This window comes from Fundulus heteroclitus, chromosome 16 (genome assembly GCF_011125445.2).
Source record: "Fundulus heteroclitus isolate FHET01 chromosome 16, MU-UCD_Fhet_4.1, whole genome shotgun sequence".
Taxonomy (NCBI): Eukaryota; Metazoa; Chordata; class Actinopteri; order Cyprinodontiformes; family Fundulidae; genus Fundulus; species Fundulus heteroclitus.
This window is the reverse complement of record NC_046376.1, coordinates 17,664,066-17,682,150: the sequence shown is the minus strand read 5'-3', so window position 1 is coordinate 17,682,150 and position 18,085 is coordinate 17,664,066. Positions and strand designations below refer to the sequence as shown.

The window sequence follows — 18,085 nt, the reverse complement described above, 5'->3', positions numbered from 1 at the left end:
TTTTCTCCTGTGGTGTTCACACTTCTTTTTACTTTCTCGCTTTCATTTATTTTTCATGTCTGCTAGATATGGGCGGATTTGTGGAGGGTGAAAGATCTCAAACTGTTTCCCAGGGCGAGGGAGCTCTCATCCACGCACCACGGATACACAGTTTCCCGAGGCCCCAGATAACGTGGTTCAGAGATGGGCACAAGATTCCCTCGAGCAGTCGCATGTGAGTCCTCAGTTTGATTTCTCTTGGATTGAGCAGAGGTTATGTGGGTTTGGATGTGCTCCGAGACGTCGGTGAGTTTTAAGCAGCTGTAGCAGAATTTCTTTTTCTTCAGAGAGTACCAAGAAGTTCGATACTACTGGCTGATTTTTTTTTTTTTTTTTTTTTTAACTTTCCTATTCCCCCTCACACCGTGAACCAAGTTTAGCAGAATAGCTGATGAGTGAATGTTGGCACAAGTCTTGTGTTCATCACTGAATCACCTCTCAGTGATAAAGTGGGTTATTATATCCCCCCTATTGACTTTGCAGGCAGAATGATTGAAGGGTAGACATGGATCAGGCAGCAGGGGAACCAATTAGACAAAATTCGACAAAAGGCCTCAATTGATGATATGATTGACTGACAGCTCTTGCCCCGGTTGGAGTTGTGAGTGGGTGATTGTGTGTGTGTGTGTGTGTTTGTGCATGGGGTAAGTATCTGTCAGAGCCTGAGTAGGCTATATGTAAGGGGTTCCTGTTGGATTTCCCCCCCTTTTTTAGGTATGCAATATTTCTGAGACAACGCTGTAAGTTAATCACCAGAGATTCATTTTTTTTCCATCCTGACAAATAGAGGTAGGCAGTTCACAAGTCCTCGAAAACCACCTCGTCATTTATTATTCAGCAGTCAGCTGTACTATGTCATTGCTGTTGTGGAGACTTTTACCCCAAGCTCTAGGCTCTTGTTGGAGGTATAGATCAGTGCACGGGTTCTGTTCCTGCAGATTGTTGAGCAAAAGAAAAGGAAAATGCAAGGGAGGGGAGGTTAGACAAAGCCACTTTCACAAATCTTTATCCAATTCCAGAGCTGCTAAGTACACAGTTGGCTTTTACAAGCAGTAAAACACTGTGACGATGAGAGGCACTGAAAGGACACTCAGCATTTACCACTTTCTTGCTTGCTTACTGTCAGGCCACATTGATATTCACAGGTGTGTGTTTGTGTGCGTGTGTGTCTGTGTATTGGTGCTTGTCTGTTTGTGTAAGAGTCTGTTGACTCTGCGAGAGCAGCTCCTCCTAATTGTCCTGGAGCGTTTATTCCACTTCGATCAAGCAGATGGTGGCAGATATAAGAAGAGCCTAATCTGGCCACATGCTTAATGTCAACTTTCATCTCAAATGCTTTTATAGCAAACACCTTGGCCTGTCAGACTAACCAGCATTTAGTCTATCGAGACGTTGATGTGTGTAGAGGAAATTGCAAAAGACGTCTTGAAAATTTGGGGAGGTAATTTTCTGAACGTTTATTAGCGTGGCTGTGACACAGCAAAGAACCTGTATGTTGTGTTGCTTGTCAAAACAGATTCACAGCCATTAGCCAGAAGTGCATTCGCTTTCAACAAGTGTAGAGTTCTACTAAATCGACAACCAGATATTAAAGTATAAATTTCCACTTCAGGGTTTAAAAAAACAAGTGGGAAAGAAAACCTTACTAGAAATGCTTTGTGTATACCCAGCTGGAGTGACTTATTTATGCCTCTACAACTCAGACTTAAAGTCAAACAAAAGTATTCCACCATTTTCATGTAAAACATGCCATAGTCTTAGTATAACACATAGGTCCATTCATAATTGACACATACTACATTATAACCTCCTGACAGCCACCAAAACATTCGCAATAGCAGACTATAAGCAATTATCAAGCGTGGCCATTGTTGACTGAACTGGAAGGCCCGGAACTGATGTATGAACTGCACCAAGGAGAGTGTAAAAACACCTTCCCCTCAAACTGCAAGCTGTCAGTCAGTTGGCTGACATGGTGCTGCTTGTTTTTGCTCACATCTTTCCATGGGTCGGGAATTTTCAAAAAATACTTACTTATACATGTTGTTTATCTTTGCAACCGCATGCCTGGCATTCTGGTTCGTTTAGCTCTATTGCGTAAAGCCTGACCCGACCCAAGCCCGACAAACACACTTGATTTCTGGGCCCGGAGAAAACCCTGCGTGAATGAACATTGTGTTTAAGATATAGCTGCTGATAGATGCAGTCAATGTGTGCGGCGTGCACCACTGCACTGACTGCACATGCAAGGAACGCTGGGTTAAACCGCACTCAATCAGCAATGGCCCAGATGTGCAAGTCATACAGGTCCCACGCAAGGTAGCAGAGCTACACCTTGCACCAGGGCATGAAATCTATACGCTATTCGAGGGCCTGGTGTAGTTGGTATGTCACAGTTATGGATATTCTTGCATAATTTGAGTGACACCTGGTTATTTGGAAGCCAAGATGGCAGCACCTGTAAAAAGCATAGAATGGTAAATGGCTTGTACTTGTATAGCGCTTTAATTAGGCCGAAGACCCCAATGTGCTTAACACTACAGTAAGTCATTCCCACACTCACACACACATTCACACCCTGACGGTGGTGAGCTATGTTAGTAGACTGACAGAGGCGCCACCGGGCCCTCTGACCACCGCCAGCAGACAAGTCGGGTGAAGTGTCTTGCCCAAGGACACAGCGACTAAGACAATCAGTGCGGTTTATTGAACCAGCAACCCGCCAGTTGCAGGATGAAATCCTTAACTCTGTGCAACTGTCACCCCCATATTTATTTCTAAATATATTTTTGAAAGGGTAAAAAATATCACTAATGACAATACTTTCAGTTTGCCATTATATAAGGAATGAAAAAAAAAATAATTTCCAGGGTTTTGTTGGACTTTAATCCAAATAAATCCTCAACAAGATATATATTTTTTTGTATTGTTACAGATAGAAAATATTTAACCAATCTCAAATAGTGCTTTAAAATAGGTATGTACTTCATAGGATAATGCAGTTGTTTCATCACTGTCTTATCTTTTGAGCTAGAAATGGCAACATGCAGTCAGCAGTAAAATAGCCTAATGTTAAATCAAACACTGAAAATCAGATAGCTTGATCCAGGAGCACTTCAGCCAATCTACAGTCACATATTCTTACAATGCTGAGTGGTGCCCCTTCCATTGATGGGACATGCAAAAAATAATAATATTATTATAATTATAAATAAATGGTGAGGTACAGGGCTGCCTCCAAGACTGTGCCACCCTGGGCAGTGAGTCATATCATCCATATCAATAACCTAGACAACACTAATTCAGTAAGGATAACTCCAGACAGCGCCATTACTGGTAAACAGTGATAAATGCGGGCAAGATGCAACTTTCAAAGAGATCAGCTGGCTTTAGTAAATGCTGTAATGGATGAGCAACTCTTCACAGATTCTGTTGTAGATTCTGAAACAATTTGACTGAGTCTGTTTGTATGTTGTTGTTGTTTTTTTTCTTTACTGAGGACTATGGGGAAATATTTATTGAAGGAGAATGCAAAGAATATCAGACATAGTGAGAGTTCTTTTTTGTGACTGGTTTAATCTTACTTATTTTAACCAGAGTTTGAATCTAGCAATCCCTTAACCATAATCTTTCATCTTTAACATCTTATTCTTTAACAAGGAAATGGGGTTTCTTTCTAACTTTGTCTAAATGTTTTTTGCTGAAATTTGGTATTGAAATATTTCTATTACAGTCTGCTTCCGTTCTTTTTTCCCCTCTTTTTTTTTACAAACAAATCTATTTAATTGTTACCAATTTTCCCTAGAATTTCTGCAGCCCTATGTAATACAAATAAGCAATTAAAGGATTAACTGGATTTGAAGCATGGAAAAAAGTAAACATATAAATGTAGTCACCAGTGCTCTGATCAGTTGGCCCCCGTGGTGTTTCCAAGAAACATTCACAGAATACGGAAATTTGTTTTCCAGAAAAGTTAATTTGTTAAATTAAAAAGCTGTTTACAACACAATAGCAAACCAAATTGAAAAATAAATAGCATGTTGTTTTTATAAGTAAGAAAGCTATTTGTGGAAAGTTTGTGAGACAAATCAAATATAATTTGAACCACCAGAGACAAAGATTATCCAAACTAATCTGGGGTGGATCATGGTACGTGACATTGAGACTGAAATTGGTATGTACAGATGTTTTAAACTATTTTTACTCCAACTGGAAGGGAACTGACAAAGATTGCAAATTACGTTCAAAATAGATGACAGTTATATAATTATGCCATAGGCCCCATTAATTAGTGTCCATTTCAGCAAAATATTGTCCACACAAGCAAACAAAACTCAGAGGAAATCCCACTGGTTAAGCAGAAATGGAAAATAACAAAAAGCACTTTAAGAAACGAAGGAAATCCAAAGCTATTCCTTGAAGACGCTATGGCGAATTGTAGATGGAAGTGCTCACACATTTGTCTCTGTGTGCAGCTTTTTAGACATAATTTATGTGCATGCTGGTGTGTCAGTCTACCCTTAGGATTTATTGACTGTAAGAAACAACTATTCACCGATTTAATGATGTGTGTGTGTTCTTGTACTTGCAGCCGAGCAAGACCACTTTTTGCTCATTTTGCTAGTAAAGTGAGGACTTTGATGTAAAGTGAGGACCTTTTGTCGGACTTCACTTTTATTCTTGGCTAGGGGTTAGGTTTAGCACTATGGTGTCATTTAGGTTTAGGTTTAAGTTAGGTATAGCCCCGTAAAGTATAGGGTTAGTGCTAGTGTCGGGTTTAGGCCATAGAAAGGCTTGAAAGATGATCTGAAGACTATGGAAGACAAGGCACAGTCCTCACTATGTACATTAAACACGGATGTGTGTGTGTGTGTGCGTACAACAGTTGATTGAGGATGTCTGTTTAACTGGAAGAGAAACTCGACGACATTCATCTCAACCTATAGTGATGGACTTAAATATTCTTTTCTGTGGCTTTACTTTCTTTTTTTTCTTTTTTTTCTTCACCAGTGCCATTACTTTGGACAACACACTGGTCATCCTGTCGACCGTGGCCCCGGACGCAGGACGGTACTATGCCCAAGCCGTGAATGACAAGAACGGGGAGAACAAAACCAGTCAGCCCATCACTCTCACAGTGGAAAGTAAGTGTGCATAAAGCGACATACACTCAAAGCCACTCAAGCGTACTTCGCAGTTAAGCAACAGACGTCTTCGCCCACGCAGTGAAAGACACGGCTAACCAGCAGATTGTTTGTGTCGCCGGCAGACTGCATCAACAGGCTGGCACAGATGAAAATGTCATTACAAAAACAGTTTTTATTTATCTCAGCTGAAGACACACAGATTCATTTGGTACAGCAGCTCTACAACAGGTGGCTTCCACTGCAGCCGGTAGGAACAGATATGGCCCCCTCTATTGGCAGGCTCTTTTGTCTTGTCCAACAGACTTCAACCACATGGAATACCTGCAGACCCCAGTTTGTCCTCTTTTTTCCTGTGCTCATCCTCTAACATCTTGCTTGGGCTGTAACCTACAGGGTCACAAGTTGTCACAGGTTGCACTGCCATACAGAAAGCCTTGCAGAAGACTTTATTCATACCACTTGAACCTTTGGATACTGGTAATGTTAGTACCACAAACCTCCATGTGTCCTTGTGGAATTTTATTTCAAATACATATAAGATATCTGTTATTGTGAAGATCAAGATAAAGTTAAATCCAAACAAGCATGCTGTGCATTTGTTTTCAGTCTGACACAACTTTCTTAAACCACCTGTAAGCACAGCGTTTATGTCTGTTGACAGGTCTCTATCAGCTATTGTAGCATTTAGATTCTAATGGGTTTTTTTTTATTTGTTTGTTTTTCTGCCTGTTTGTCTTTGTAAAATCCCTCAAGTTCAGTCAGAATGGGTGGAGAGCAAATGTTTGCATCAAGTGTTCAACTCTTAGCACAGATTCACAATTGGATTTATGTCTGAACTTTGACTAGGCCAATCTAACAGATGAATATGCTTCGATCTTAACCATTTCACTGTATCTATTGCTGTATGTTTTGGTTTGTCCTGGACTGTGAACCTCTTCTTTTCAAGTGTCAGGTTCGGTACTGCTCATTTAAAAAACACTCCACCTATACATTTTTTATAGTTTAGAGTGGCAATCCTTGGCTTTTAAACCATAAACCCTGTGAGATAATCTAAGAATTACGCTGTATTAGATTTGTTTATTCATAGGTTCTTAATCAATTCAGTTCAATTCAATCTTATTTATATGTGTCAACTCAAGGCACAAAGTCAGTTCAATCAAATCATACGGACAGATTGATTAAAACGTTTTCTATCTAAGGAAACCCAGCAGATTACACCAAGTTATTGACTTCACTTTTCCTGAAAGATCATGTAGCTACAGTGGACAGCCACTTGCATTGTGTCGTTGACTTCACCCCTCCTTAACAGGAAAAAAAAAACAGCAGAACCAGGCTCAATGTGAACGGCTATCTTCCATGACCGTATGTGGGTTTTACACAGACAAAGAGAACACAGAAGCAATGATCCAGGAGTACTTTCTATGTTAAAGATGTTAATGGGAGAATAGCTCCATTCGGGGACCATGTTCGGGAAATAAACACAGCCAAGCAGACAGGCTCTGAGCCAGCCTTCCAGTAAAGAGGATGAAAGAGATCACATGCAGTTAGTTGGAGTAAAAGCTCAGCCAATAACTATGTCTAGGAGAGAAACAGGATTAATCACTGTCTAGTGTTGATGTGGGCTAAGTTCTGTGTCCTCAGACCATAGCAGCACTCTGACCGGAGGAAGACCAGCTCAGCGTCCGGGGAAATAATCAACATAATCGGTTTGGGTTTCAGACACGCACTACACCCTCCCACAATGCCCCAACCACCCCCCCCCCCCCCCCCCCCCACACACACACACACACACACACACAAACAGCCTAGAAGTTGAAAGGTTCTGGGAAGTCACGTTCCAGATAAAACAATCTCAGGAACCCACGGTCGAAACATATCTTTTTATCGGCTTCCTTGTCCTTGCTGAAGATGAGCACCTCCATTCCGTGACCCTCATCTTTCACTTTGGGAATTGTGCATTCAAGGTGAAATTCAAGGAGAGTTTACCTCCACAAAATGCTGGTTCCTCCACACACCTTGTTGAAAAAAATGGGAGTTGTTGAGGCCTTGTTTCCACTTTGGCTTTCTTATTGCCTCTCCTGTGTAAAGGCCAGATTTGTGGAGCTCACAATAAATAGATATCATGTCTACAGATGCTCTCACCTGAGCTTTTGATCTCTGTAGTTCCCGCATAGTCACCATGCCCCTCTTGGCTGCTTCCCTGATTATGTTTAAGTGGACGGCCCTTTCTCGTTAAGTTTGCAGTTGTGCCATACTCTTTCTTTAATGCACTGTAAAATGTTGAACTCTTAAAATATTGTTTTGTAACCTATACCAGCTTAAATGTCTCCATATATGTATTCCTTACATAACTGCTGTGTTCCATCCTTCTTATACTAAAACAAATTCATGAGGCCTTCACAAAACAGCTGTTTTATACTGAGGTCAAAAATATACACAGCTGGACTCTATGTACGAATAAGGGGACTCAACAAGAAAACAGCCTGCCCTTCTCAGATTATTATTTGTAAAAGGTTTTGGAGTCCTTCACAGTTCTGCCTTACTTTGTGTTGGAATATCACAGATAATACCATTGAAATACACCAAGATCTTTATTGTAACATGACAATTTTTTTTTTTTAGTGAATTTGATATTTTTCAAAGTTCTTAGTTCTTAAATATGTCTTCTGGCTGCCATAATGACAATTTATGACTGAAATATCACTGTGTGTTCTTTAAAACATGTGCGATAAGGAGTGCTGGATTAAGATTTTAAGATGCTTATATTAGGGCCTACACATTCTAAAAAAAAAAAAAAAAAACTTTTCTGCATCTGCTTTTCAAATGACTATGCAGCCTTTGTCAGTCAGTGATCAATGTGCGTGACACAACAATCTGCTGGGACCAGAAATCGTTCAAATTCACCGACTATGACCTTGCAGATCTCACATTTGCGTTGTTGCATCTGAAAGTCAATAAGATTTTCAGAGCAGCATTTGTTCATTTAAGAAATTCTGCAGAGAAAACTCTCACACACACACAGACACCCATGCAAAACAGGAAAAGAAAAGACAGCAAAGGGAGCATTGTGTTCTTGAGGGAGCATACAAATGAGCCAAAGCTGAGTATAATAAGTAAAAACAAACTGGCATAGCCTAATGTTTCAAGTAGCAAGACACTTTGTTTTGTTTGGTTTTATTCTTCAGAGTGTGAAATACACCAGACATAACTTGGGTTTACACTTGTTTTTGGACCGTGCCATGTGTAAACAATGCTGGGACATTAGTAGCGAGAACTTGTTATGCGGGTCACTGTGTCGTTTAATTTTGCCATTTAATTGGATGATTACACACTTGAGGTATTTTCAACACAGGGAGTTTATGAACTGCAATACATTAATCAGTTTCTGCAGGGAGCCAGTCATGTCTTACAGCGTTAAAAAAAAAAAACATAGCTGCATTCTCCCCTAATTTTAATATTTAATATTAAACAACCACATATCCACTGAAATATGGCATGCATTAAAACTTGGATGTTGAAAAGTCAGAAAAGGCTTGTGTAGATCTTAATTATATAGTATTGCACAGTGATCTGCTCTTTTAATCTTAGAGAAGAATTTTATTCTCTTTTAACAGTATAGGTGAAAGATGCTCCATCAGTCGTCTCTCCTTCGCCATCGCCCTGTGCTAAACCTGACGTCAATCAGATGTTCCACTTAAATCCCCCCGCTTAATTATGCTAAAATAATTACACAGATCAGCCGAATGTTGCAATCATACATTCCAGCCAATAACTTCTGACCCCAGAGACTTTGATTTTCCTTCCAAATCCTCTGGACTCACACAGAAATATCCCGCCATGTTTAATTTCTTCTTTTTTGCAAAACTCTGACAGAAAGCTTTCTCCGCATGGATTTATTGGTCTTCACTGTGCTGATTAATTACTGTAATAATAAAGTCAACAACGGCCTCGATATGGTGCTTGTACCGCCGTAATGAAATGATGTAATGGGGAAGTGTGGAATAATTTTCACCTCTCAGTCAGCTGCAGTGATACAAAATTCATCTGGTTTCAATTGATGGAGAGGTTGTATCCCTGCAGCAAAAATGTTAATGCTCATAAGAGTCTCCGACTTAATTTCACACATCGGAACCTAATCGTCGTGTTTTGTCCACAAAACCCTTTGAGACTATGTTTTAGATGTATTTTTTATTTTTCTTCTTTTTCTATTAAATTCAGCTGTGAGGTTAATTTAAATGTGATCATTGTACATTTCCAGACATAATTGTATGTACATGTATCACGAATATTAATCATATGTTCATATTAATATTGTTTTTTTTATGCTTTTGAATTGTTCTTTTTCCAGGGTAAAAATATTACACAAATAATATAAAGCTGCACAGGGGTTTGGTTATAAACGTTTATCCAAAATGCATTCATAATTATGCATACAGGCTCATATACACTAATACAAACACAGACCTCTAGTATTCACTTTTTGTATTCAACAACAAGCTGCTGGTCTAATTCTGGCTAGCTTTATTTGACTTTATTTGTCTCGAAAGAATTTGTGGAGCTAATATTAATTGGCTGGTTTCATGCCACATGAAGCTTAGTTCACAAAGTTTGAATTGAGCTCAGGTTGGGAGTTTGCAAGGCTGTTCAATAAACTGAATGTGTGTTTGAAAACCCATTTTGGTGTGTGCTTGGGCTCATTGTCCTATATAATCATGCTACTAGCGAAGGCATTTATAATAATAGCATGTTGGTATTAATATCAAAATGAACTGAAAGAGTGCTAAATGACAGACAATCCTCTGCTCCAAAATTGACATCCTCAAGCATGATTGAAATTTCCAACCATCCACACGGTCAGATAAGAGAAACGCTGGGTATTTCACCAAAATAGAGTCAAAGTTAAGCCCTGAAACTAAGAAAACTGTCCCAAGCATCAGGCATGGTGGTGTTAGTATCATGCTGTGGTTTGTTTTGCTGTTAGTTGCACCAGAATAACAAATCTGATTCATTAAAAGAGCCAAGTCATGAAAGAAAAAACACATAAAAAAATCTAATAAAACTACATATGCCTTGCTTTCAGTCCGATAGTGTTAACTTACTCCTTTTTGAACCTGAAAAGAGGAGCCAATCGGCAGGAGTGTGGAACTATCAGAAAGCAAGAAGGTGACAATTGATGTAAGAGCCAGTAGATCATCATGCAATGCCTCGCAGTGAAGTGACAGCTCGGCGTGGTTGAAGACCAACCAGATCTGCAAGGGTTGGGGTTATTCACTCTTTCTTTTTGCACCTCTGCTGGATGTTGCTGACTAGCTTGATGTTGCTGAACCGCTTGGCTTGTACGTGTACTTAGTTATCGTACCTCCAGTGACGTCGTCTTGTCATGGTGCATATACAGAAAATTGCTCTTTTTATGAACAAATAGAGCAAAAACAAAGTATAATACACATAAATAAAATGTAATAAACCAAAAGGGTGCCATATTGAAAATCTGAAAACCTTTGTATACAACCAGAATGAGCTACTGGTATGAAAATTTGTAAAGTCATAGACAAGGCCCCTTTAACTTTGTTAGTTAAAACCTGGACATAGTCGGCTGTATGTTTATAGAGATAGTATTGAGTTGCGATTTTAAGAAAACCCACAAATTCTAATTCAATTCTAGCTAACAAATATCTGAAATAAATTATTAACGGTTAAAATGGTTTCTTTTTTTTAAATACACTTATAGACATAGCACTTTTGAGTAATGCAGGTTTGAAAAATATCCAATGCACTGCAATGATGAGCTGATCCATAGCTTAACAAATAGCAGCAATAAGCCTCCGAAGGTCTGCTTCAACATTTAGAGCCAGCCTTTGAGCTGGAAGCTTTGTTACAAGACTGCTGAGATTAAACACTGAGCCACGAAGGGGTGAGACTCACAATGAGGTGGCATAGAATAACATTACTAATAATAAAAAGTTGATTAGGAACCTTATTAACCTGCGCCAGCCCTGAAAATGGAGCCCCCACAAACACATTGTCGCACAACACACACGTACAGCACACCGTAAAGGCGCAATCACTCAAACACATATGAGTTCACCGGCCCATAGCCGTTCCTCCCTGGAGGTGGGGGTGTGGTGGGGGGATGGGGGGGGGATGGGGGGGGGGGGGTAAAATGAGATCAGATTCAGAGAGAGATCACTGATTGAGGGCAGTGAATCGATGGATGGCTGGAGGCTCCGTGAAACCAGTGAGTGATGGTGCTGCATTTAATCGCCTTTTGTGTTTGTCTCAATTACGTTACATAATGGCTTCTAACACCTGGTCTAACACCTTGAACAGGGAAATGCTGTGTGGGCCACAAGAAAAAGGATCCTGGAGTACAGACAGAGGTGTTAATAGTTGGCTCATAAAAAATAAAAAAAAAAACTGGCTGCCTGCTGGTGATAGTGACAGACTGTCAGTCCATGTGCAAGGACCTAGTCATGCTCAGCTGGCTGTATCAGGCAGATGCACAGGCTACATCTGATGTTGGAGTGCTTATATAGATTGGTTTTCACTTTTTTTGTGTGTGTTTCAATGAATGCAATAGATGTTGGAGGACCTGCAGACCCTATTGCCCCGTCCATCATCATCCCCCCAAAGAACACCACAGTGACAGTGGGGAGAAATGATGCCATCATGGAGTGTGTTGCCAATGCAAGGTAAATATTCACAAAAAAAAGCTATGTATTTTGGAGGAAATAAGACCAAAAAAAAAAATACATAGAAATGCTCAAATATCTGCTCTTATCTATCCTCTACATCTGATATTGTAATTTAAATTAGACCGGAAATCTTTTGTTTGAACATGATCGAAAAAGTGTTTTGCACATATCATGCTTTGTACCTCTTCTCCATTCTTCCCTTTGATTCAAGGCTTTGCTCTGCTCTCCCTATCTCACACAATCCCAGCCCCGAATTCTGACTATTATCTCCAATTCAAAGACTTAATCAGAATGACAGATGTACCACATTTCACCCCCGACACTCTTTAACCTTGAAACAGCATAAAAGTTTGTATTAAAACCACGTTCTCTATCTTTTGCTCTCTTTTGCTGCTTTTCATCAGTGTGTTTTTTTTCCCCCTCTCTCCTTTAGACCCCTTGTTAAAATGAGCATCACTTGGAGGAAAGACGGAGTAGTGGTCAATACGGGAATCAGGGATTTCGGTCGCAGGCTGGTGATCAGTTTGCCCGCCGTCAGTGATAGCGGCTACTACGAGTGCGAGGCATCGCTCCGCAGCAGCAGCGTCCCCTCAGTCACCGCTGGTGCCTACCTGCATGTTCTTGGTAATTAAAGCACAGCTGACACTTCAGCCCTGCTAAGAGCAGCTGGGTATTGCCTCAGCTTGCTCACTCTTGTGTGTGGAGAATTTAGAGTGAGAGCATGCACCACCGTGAGTAATTTAACCGATGATGTGTACAACAGAGAGGGGTCAAAGTAAATCTGCTTTTGTTTTAATGGTTTCTAAAGGCTTTAAAGGAGCTCGGCTTTCTTTTCTATGTCCCATAGAATATCCAATGTTCATCAAAGAGCCACCGACTCACATCACCGCCGAAATGGAGAAGGTGGTAGATATACCCTGTCAAGCGCGAGGTTGGTTGTTTTCCTGTGTTTTTGCATGAGGCAAAGGAGGAGAAAGCATGAAAATGTGACAAAAAAAGAAAAAAAAAACAGAGATCATAATGAGGAGGTAAATCTTCTCCTGCAGGAACGCCGCAGCCAGACATTGTGTGGTATAAAGATGCAGTGCCAATCAGCCCAGTGAAGATCCCAAGGTACAAGGTGCTGGTTGGGGGCAGCCTGCAGATCAACGGCCTCCTGCCGGATGACACTGGGATGTTTCAGTGCTTTGCCCGCAATCTCGCAGGAGAAATCCAGACGAACGCATACTTGGCCGTTACCAGTACGTCTCTTTGGAAATTTACATTTTCTTTCAGTCTTCCGGATTTCTGAACTCCTAAATCTGCTCCTCTTGTCTCATTTCTAATCCTCTTTTTTGTCGCTCTCTCCATCTTTCCGCTGACACCCTTTTCTATCCGTGTATCACTATGGCAGAGACAGATTTCTAACGCTGGAAGCTTGTGCAATTATTGCCCCATTTTTGAATTAGACTGTGAGCAGGAGAAGCAACGAGATGAGAGCAGCATGTCAGAGTCTTAGAGCTGTCGCTGGGAATGAGACCTGACGGCTGCCCCCTTTGTCAAGTCTATTAAGCTCTCAGCTCCTGCCTGCTTTATTAGGGACAAAGCTGTTTATGTCTCTCATTATCACCTCTGTCTCACCTGATTTTATTTGAATGTATGCATGCTTCTTTGTGTGTGTGCGGCTGATCCCACCCAGGTATTGCTCCCAACATCACCGCCGGCCCCTCTGACAGCGCAGTGATTGATGGCATGTCAGTCATCCTGCATTGTGAGACCTCAGGAGCCCCGCGCCCAGCCATCACCTGGCAGAAAGGTGCGTGGGCTAACAGCGTGAGCTTCCTTGTTGGGTGGTTATTATGCTGCTTTTTTTTTTTTTTTTTACTTGCCAAAGTTAGACAAGAGCTACAGAAAAGATCCAGAATATAAATGTGCTCCAGCTAAGCTTTGTCTTTTGACTTTTCTTGTTCCATTTACCTTCTTATTTGGTTTTCCCTGACATTTCTCCAATGCCCTAATCACTCTTCCCCCGTGCCCCCGCCACATCCTCCCCTCTTTCGCTCCCTGTTCTCCTTCCTAAAACCATCAATCACTCCTGCCCCTTCCCTGCAGGTGAACGCGTTTTGGCTAGCGGCTCCGTCCAGCTGCCCAGGTTCACCCTGCTCGAGTCGGGCAGCCTGCTCATAAGCCCCTCCCACCTGTCTGACGCCGGTACCTACACCTGCATGGCCAGTAACTCGAGGGGTATTGATGAGGCCTCAGCTGACCTAGTTGTGTGGGGTAAGTTTAAATAAAGCAGACACAAACTGCTCAAAGAGCCACAAAATATATAGTATTACGAATGTCTTCCTAATATTTTCCTATATTTTAATCATGTGAAGCACTTTGCATTGTCTCTGTACTGAATTGTGCTATACAAATAAATTTGCCTAATACAGTGAGAAAATAAATATTAAACCGATCATTGTTTTTCTCATATTATATGTCTCTAATGATATCATGACCTTAAATGTACATCAGGTATCATTGAGAACCAAAGTAATCCACACATACAAGCAAATAAAATAAAATAACTCCATAAATTAAAGCTGCTACCTACACCTGTCTGTCAGTGATTTTAGATTTAGTTTTTCTATTTGTGCTGCTATTTGGTGTAAATCATTATTTAATCAAAATTAAATCTACCAATTAAGCTTTTCTGTACTCAAGTCCTGACAGTTTTCTGCATATCCGCTGGATCGCTTGGTGTTTGTGCTGAAAACTACGCAGGGCAGAAAGGTGGTTCACCCTGTAATTAGCCCAAGCCTTGCCTGTCAACATCAGAAGGAAGATAAAACTCTCACTGATAAGCAGTCCAAAAGAAGGTTGTTGTTCAGGTGGGCTAAGGTATTAGGAGATTAGCCCACATGCAGTGCCACTGTACTAGCAAAACCATTTTAGGATAAAATGATCCAGCATCTTCTCATTCCACAAGTGGCACATTCAATTCCAATGCAACCTGCTATAGAATCAATACCTAGATCTGTCATTTACAGAGTGCTCACTATTGTCAGCAGATCAGATTGATCCTTGTTCTTCTTTTGATGTATTTGGCAAAAATAAACCAATTAGCAGAAATGGTAGTTTCTTGTCTTCAGCGGGCTTTGTCTTTTTGTAAAATCCACCATTGAAAACAGACAGGCAGATGATGCTGTCATTTTATTGCCCATTTACATTTGTTGCTGAAAAAAATACCGACTGCTGGATATTATCTTTAAGTGGAATGACAAATAGGAAAAAGTTGGTGCAGAAGGAGCCAAAAAGCCAAAAAACTGCTGAAATCTGTCAATATTTAGAAACCAATACCGTTCCCATCAGTGAAGAATAACATCAGCTGGTTTAGTTCTAATTGACAGCCTAATAAAAGGTGCCTTATCTTTTTAGCTGCTCATTGTTAAAAGCAAAGAGCTCTCTGAAGATCTGGTTGCTGACAGATTTTTAAACTTCTGAATGCCCCTGTAAGAAACATTGGGGCCATAATTTGAAGGTGGAAAGTGTACAATCTCACCATAAAACAGCTTTAATCAGTTTTTTTCTCTCCATATTTCTGACAGAGAAGTTAAAATAATAGGCAGAGGAGACGCTCAAGCTTTGAAGATCATTCAGAGACCTTGATTTAGCAGTTGTGTCAAAGAAAATCCTTGATAATGCACTCAACTTCTAAGCCTTCTGGGCATGCTCAATGCACAAAACTTCACTTGTCAGTCAAATACTGGGAGAACACAGTCTGATCAGATTGCACCAAAATTTAACTCTTCTGATATCATTTCAAAAATCATGTTGGGAGGAGAAATGGCACTGCCAACGAAATCCAAAACATCGTACAAACATGTGGATGGAGAGGGAAATATAAAGTGGGAAAGTCATAGTGTGGGGCTGATTTCCAGCATGTGGTAGTGACGGACTTCATAGAATTCAGGGAACGATAAATCTAACTCCTTTAGATATTCTAGAAAGGAATCTACCGCAATCTCCCGGAATAGGGTCAAGGTGCAAATAAGGTGGACTTTTCAGCAAGACGATGAACCTGAACACACAGCCAAGGAAACTCTCAAGTGGTTTTTGAGAAAAAAAAAAATATTTAAGCAACTAGAATGACCTTGGAACCTGACTTCAATCCTTTACAAATCCACGGAAAGAATGAATGAGAATGGGTCAGAATCACACCTGAACAATGCCTGCAACTGGCTGCCCCATTCAGAGGACGTCCACACGCCTTTATTATTCCAAAATATTTTCTACTATTTCAGTAAACAGGTTCTTGTCGTTCCATCTAATTATGGGCACAGTGCACTGCACTCAATCACTCTTTCTTTTTCAAGATATTCTAGCTATGATCACTAAGGAAACGCGCGCTTTTAACTGTAAATGAATACAAACTATCAGTCCTTGAGCAGCCTTTGCAAAAACACCCATTGAAATCACTGCGATGATTTATTCTGCTTCTGAGAGACACTGAGTAAAAGATGAAATCCAGTCCACTAAGCTCTGTTAAATCCACTGTTCAAACATGTAGTCTCTGAGCACCAGCCTCTGGGTCTTTTCACAGCACGTACCCGCATCAATAAACCACCACAAGACCAGAGTGTCATCAAGGGAACCAAAGCTGTCATGACCTGCGGTGTGACCCACGATCTCAGCGTCACCGTTAGGTAACTCTCGTTCACCCGCTTTTCAAATCGATGACTGACACTATATGAAGTATTTCTTATCTGTGAAAACAAACTCGACGATGAGCGTTGGATTTAATTAGTTTATGAAATCTGGGAGAGATTTTGTGGTGGTAATCCAGCCTTGGAAAGCCTCCAACAAGGAGATTCTGAAAATAAAGATTGGGGTTTAGGAATTATTCCATGGCCTTTCCTCACTTCTCGATGCAGTTGCGAGCGTGATAGAGAGCACGCGTCTGTCTCTGAGGGAGCAAAGCGTCGTCCTGGGAGCCCAGTGATTAGAGTGCCTGTCACCTGTGGGCCTGCGACATTGATCAGATTGCAGGGTAAACAGATGAATATGTAAACAGCGTAATAACCTCAGACAGCGTCTTTAATTAAATGCAGCACAGAGGAGATTAGCCAGAGAGCCCGAATAGTTGCAATTAATCACACCGACTGGTGGCACATGCATGCCCCAATGCATGCATAAGAGGGATCATATCTGAGGGTGGGGTGTCTGACATGACATGTAGTGGAATGGTTGGATGATATGTTGTGCGCTGTATGTGCGGCGGAGACAGACAGAGAGAGAGAGAGAGAGAGATGTTTTCCAGATTCAGAACACTTTGTTACCCACTTCACAAGGCTTTTCATCAGTGTCAGCCAGCTACTGTGTTTGCCGTATGATCTGACACAAGGAAAACAGATTTACTGTCACAACACTCTGGAGTAAAGAGCGCTGCGGAAAGGTATAAGCTTTGCGCATGTGTGTCCCGGCGAACGTGTGTGTGTGTGTGTGTGTGTGACACGCTTTTCGAACCCGCCAGGTATGTGTGGGAGAAGAGCGGCTCGGTGATTGACGTGAACTCGTCACCCCGCCTGCGTCTGGATCCTGACGGGACCCTCCACATCTCCCAGACGTGGTCGGGCGACATTGGAACATATACCTGCAGGGTGACCTCGGTGGGAGGCAACGACTCCCGTAGCGCACACCTACGAGTCAGGTCTGCACCCTATTTAGCTTATCTTGATCTTGATGTCTGACTTTTATTCTTTCTTGCTTACTACAGTCTAAGGAGGTCATGATTGATGGGTGTACTTTGCTGCGGCAATTTATAGTTTCTCTGCTCTGTAATCGATCAAACGCCACTAAAATGTACAATGGACGGCTCTCAGTTTAGCTGTTTTATTCTATTTGACCTCTCCCCTGTCTGGATCACTTGTTTCTCACCAATATGAAATGTATGCATAATACAGGCAATTGCCCCATGCTCCAGAGAACCCAGTGGCAGTTCTGAGTAGCACAGAAAAGAGGGCCATTAACCTCACGTGGGCCCAGGCCTTCGATGGCAACAGCCCCCTGATCCGGTACATCCTGGAAGTCTCAGAAAACAGTACGTTTTTACTTTGAATGCTTTTTGTCTGTCATTTAAAAGTCAAGTTTCTACTACATACCCATCCAATGTGCAAATTTGCAGCTCCTTCTTAGTATATTATGACTCTATTGTTTACCTTAAATTGTCAATTGCATCCTTTC

At 41.1% G+C, this 18,085-nt stretch overlaps 1 protein-coding gene across 4 annotated transcripts in view; it reads left to right on the top strand.

Annotated features, from left to right (window-relative positions):
• sdk2a (sidekick cell adhesion molecule 2a) overlaps positions 1-18,085 on the top strand; it is a 135,482-nt gene that overhangs the window by 80,676 nt on the left and 36,721 nt on the right. For all 4 annotated transcript variants that reach the window (XM_036147946.1, XM_036147943.1, XM_036147942.1 and 1 more), the window contains exons 4-14: positions 67-214; positions 5,050-5,183; positions 11,764-11,875; positions 12,312-12,502; positions 12,726-12,809; positions 12,925-13,119; positions 13,557-13,673; positions 13,970-14,137; positions 16,446-16,548; positions 17,376-17,552; positions 17,806-17,942. In XM_036147946.1, the coding sequence (XP_036003839.1) occupies positions 67-214; positions 5,050-5,183; positions 11,764-11,875; positions 12,312-12,502; positions 12,726-12,809; positions 12,925-13,119; positions 13,557-13,673; positions 13,970-14,137; positions 16,446-16,548; positions 17,376-17,552; positions 17,806-17,942 (1,566 nt within the window). The remainder of the gene's footprint in view (positions 1-66; positions 215-5,049; positions 5,184-11,763; positions 11,876-12,311; positions 12,503-12,725; positions 12,810-12,924; positions 13,120-13,556; positions 13,674-13,969; positions 14,138-16,445; positions 16,549-17,375; positions 17,553-17,805; positions 17,943-18,085) is intronic.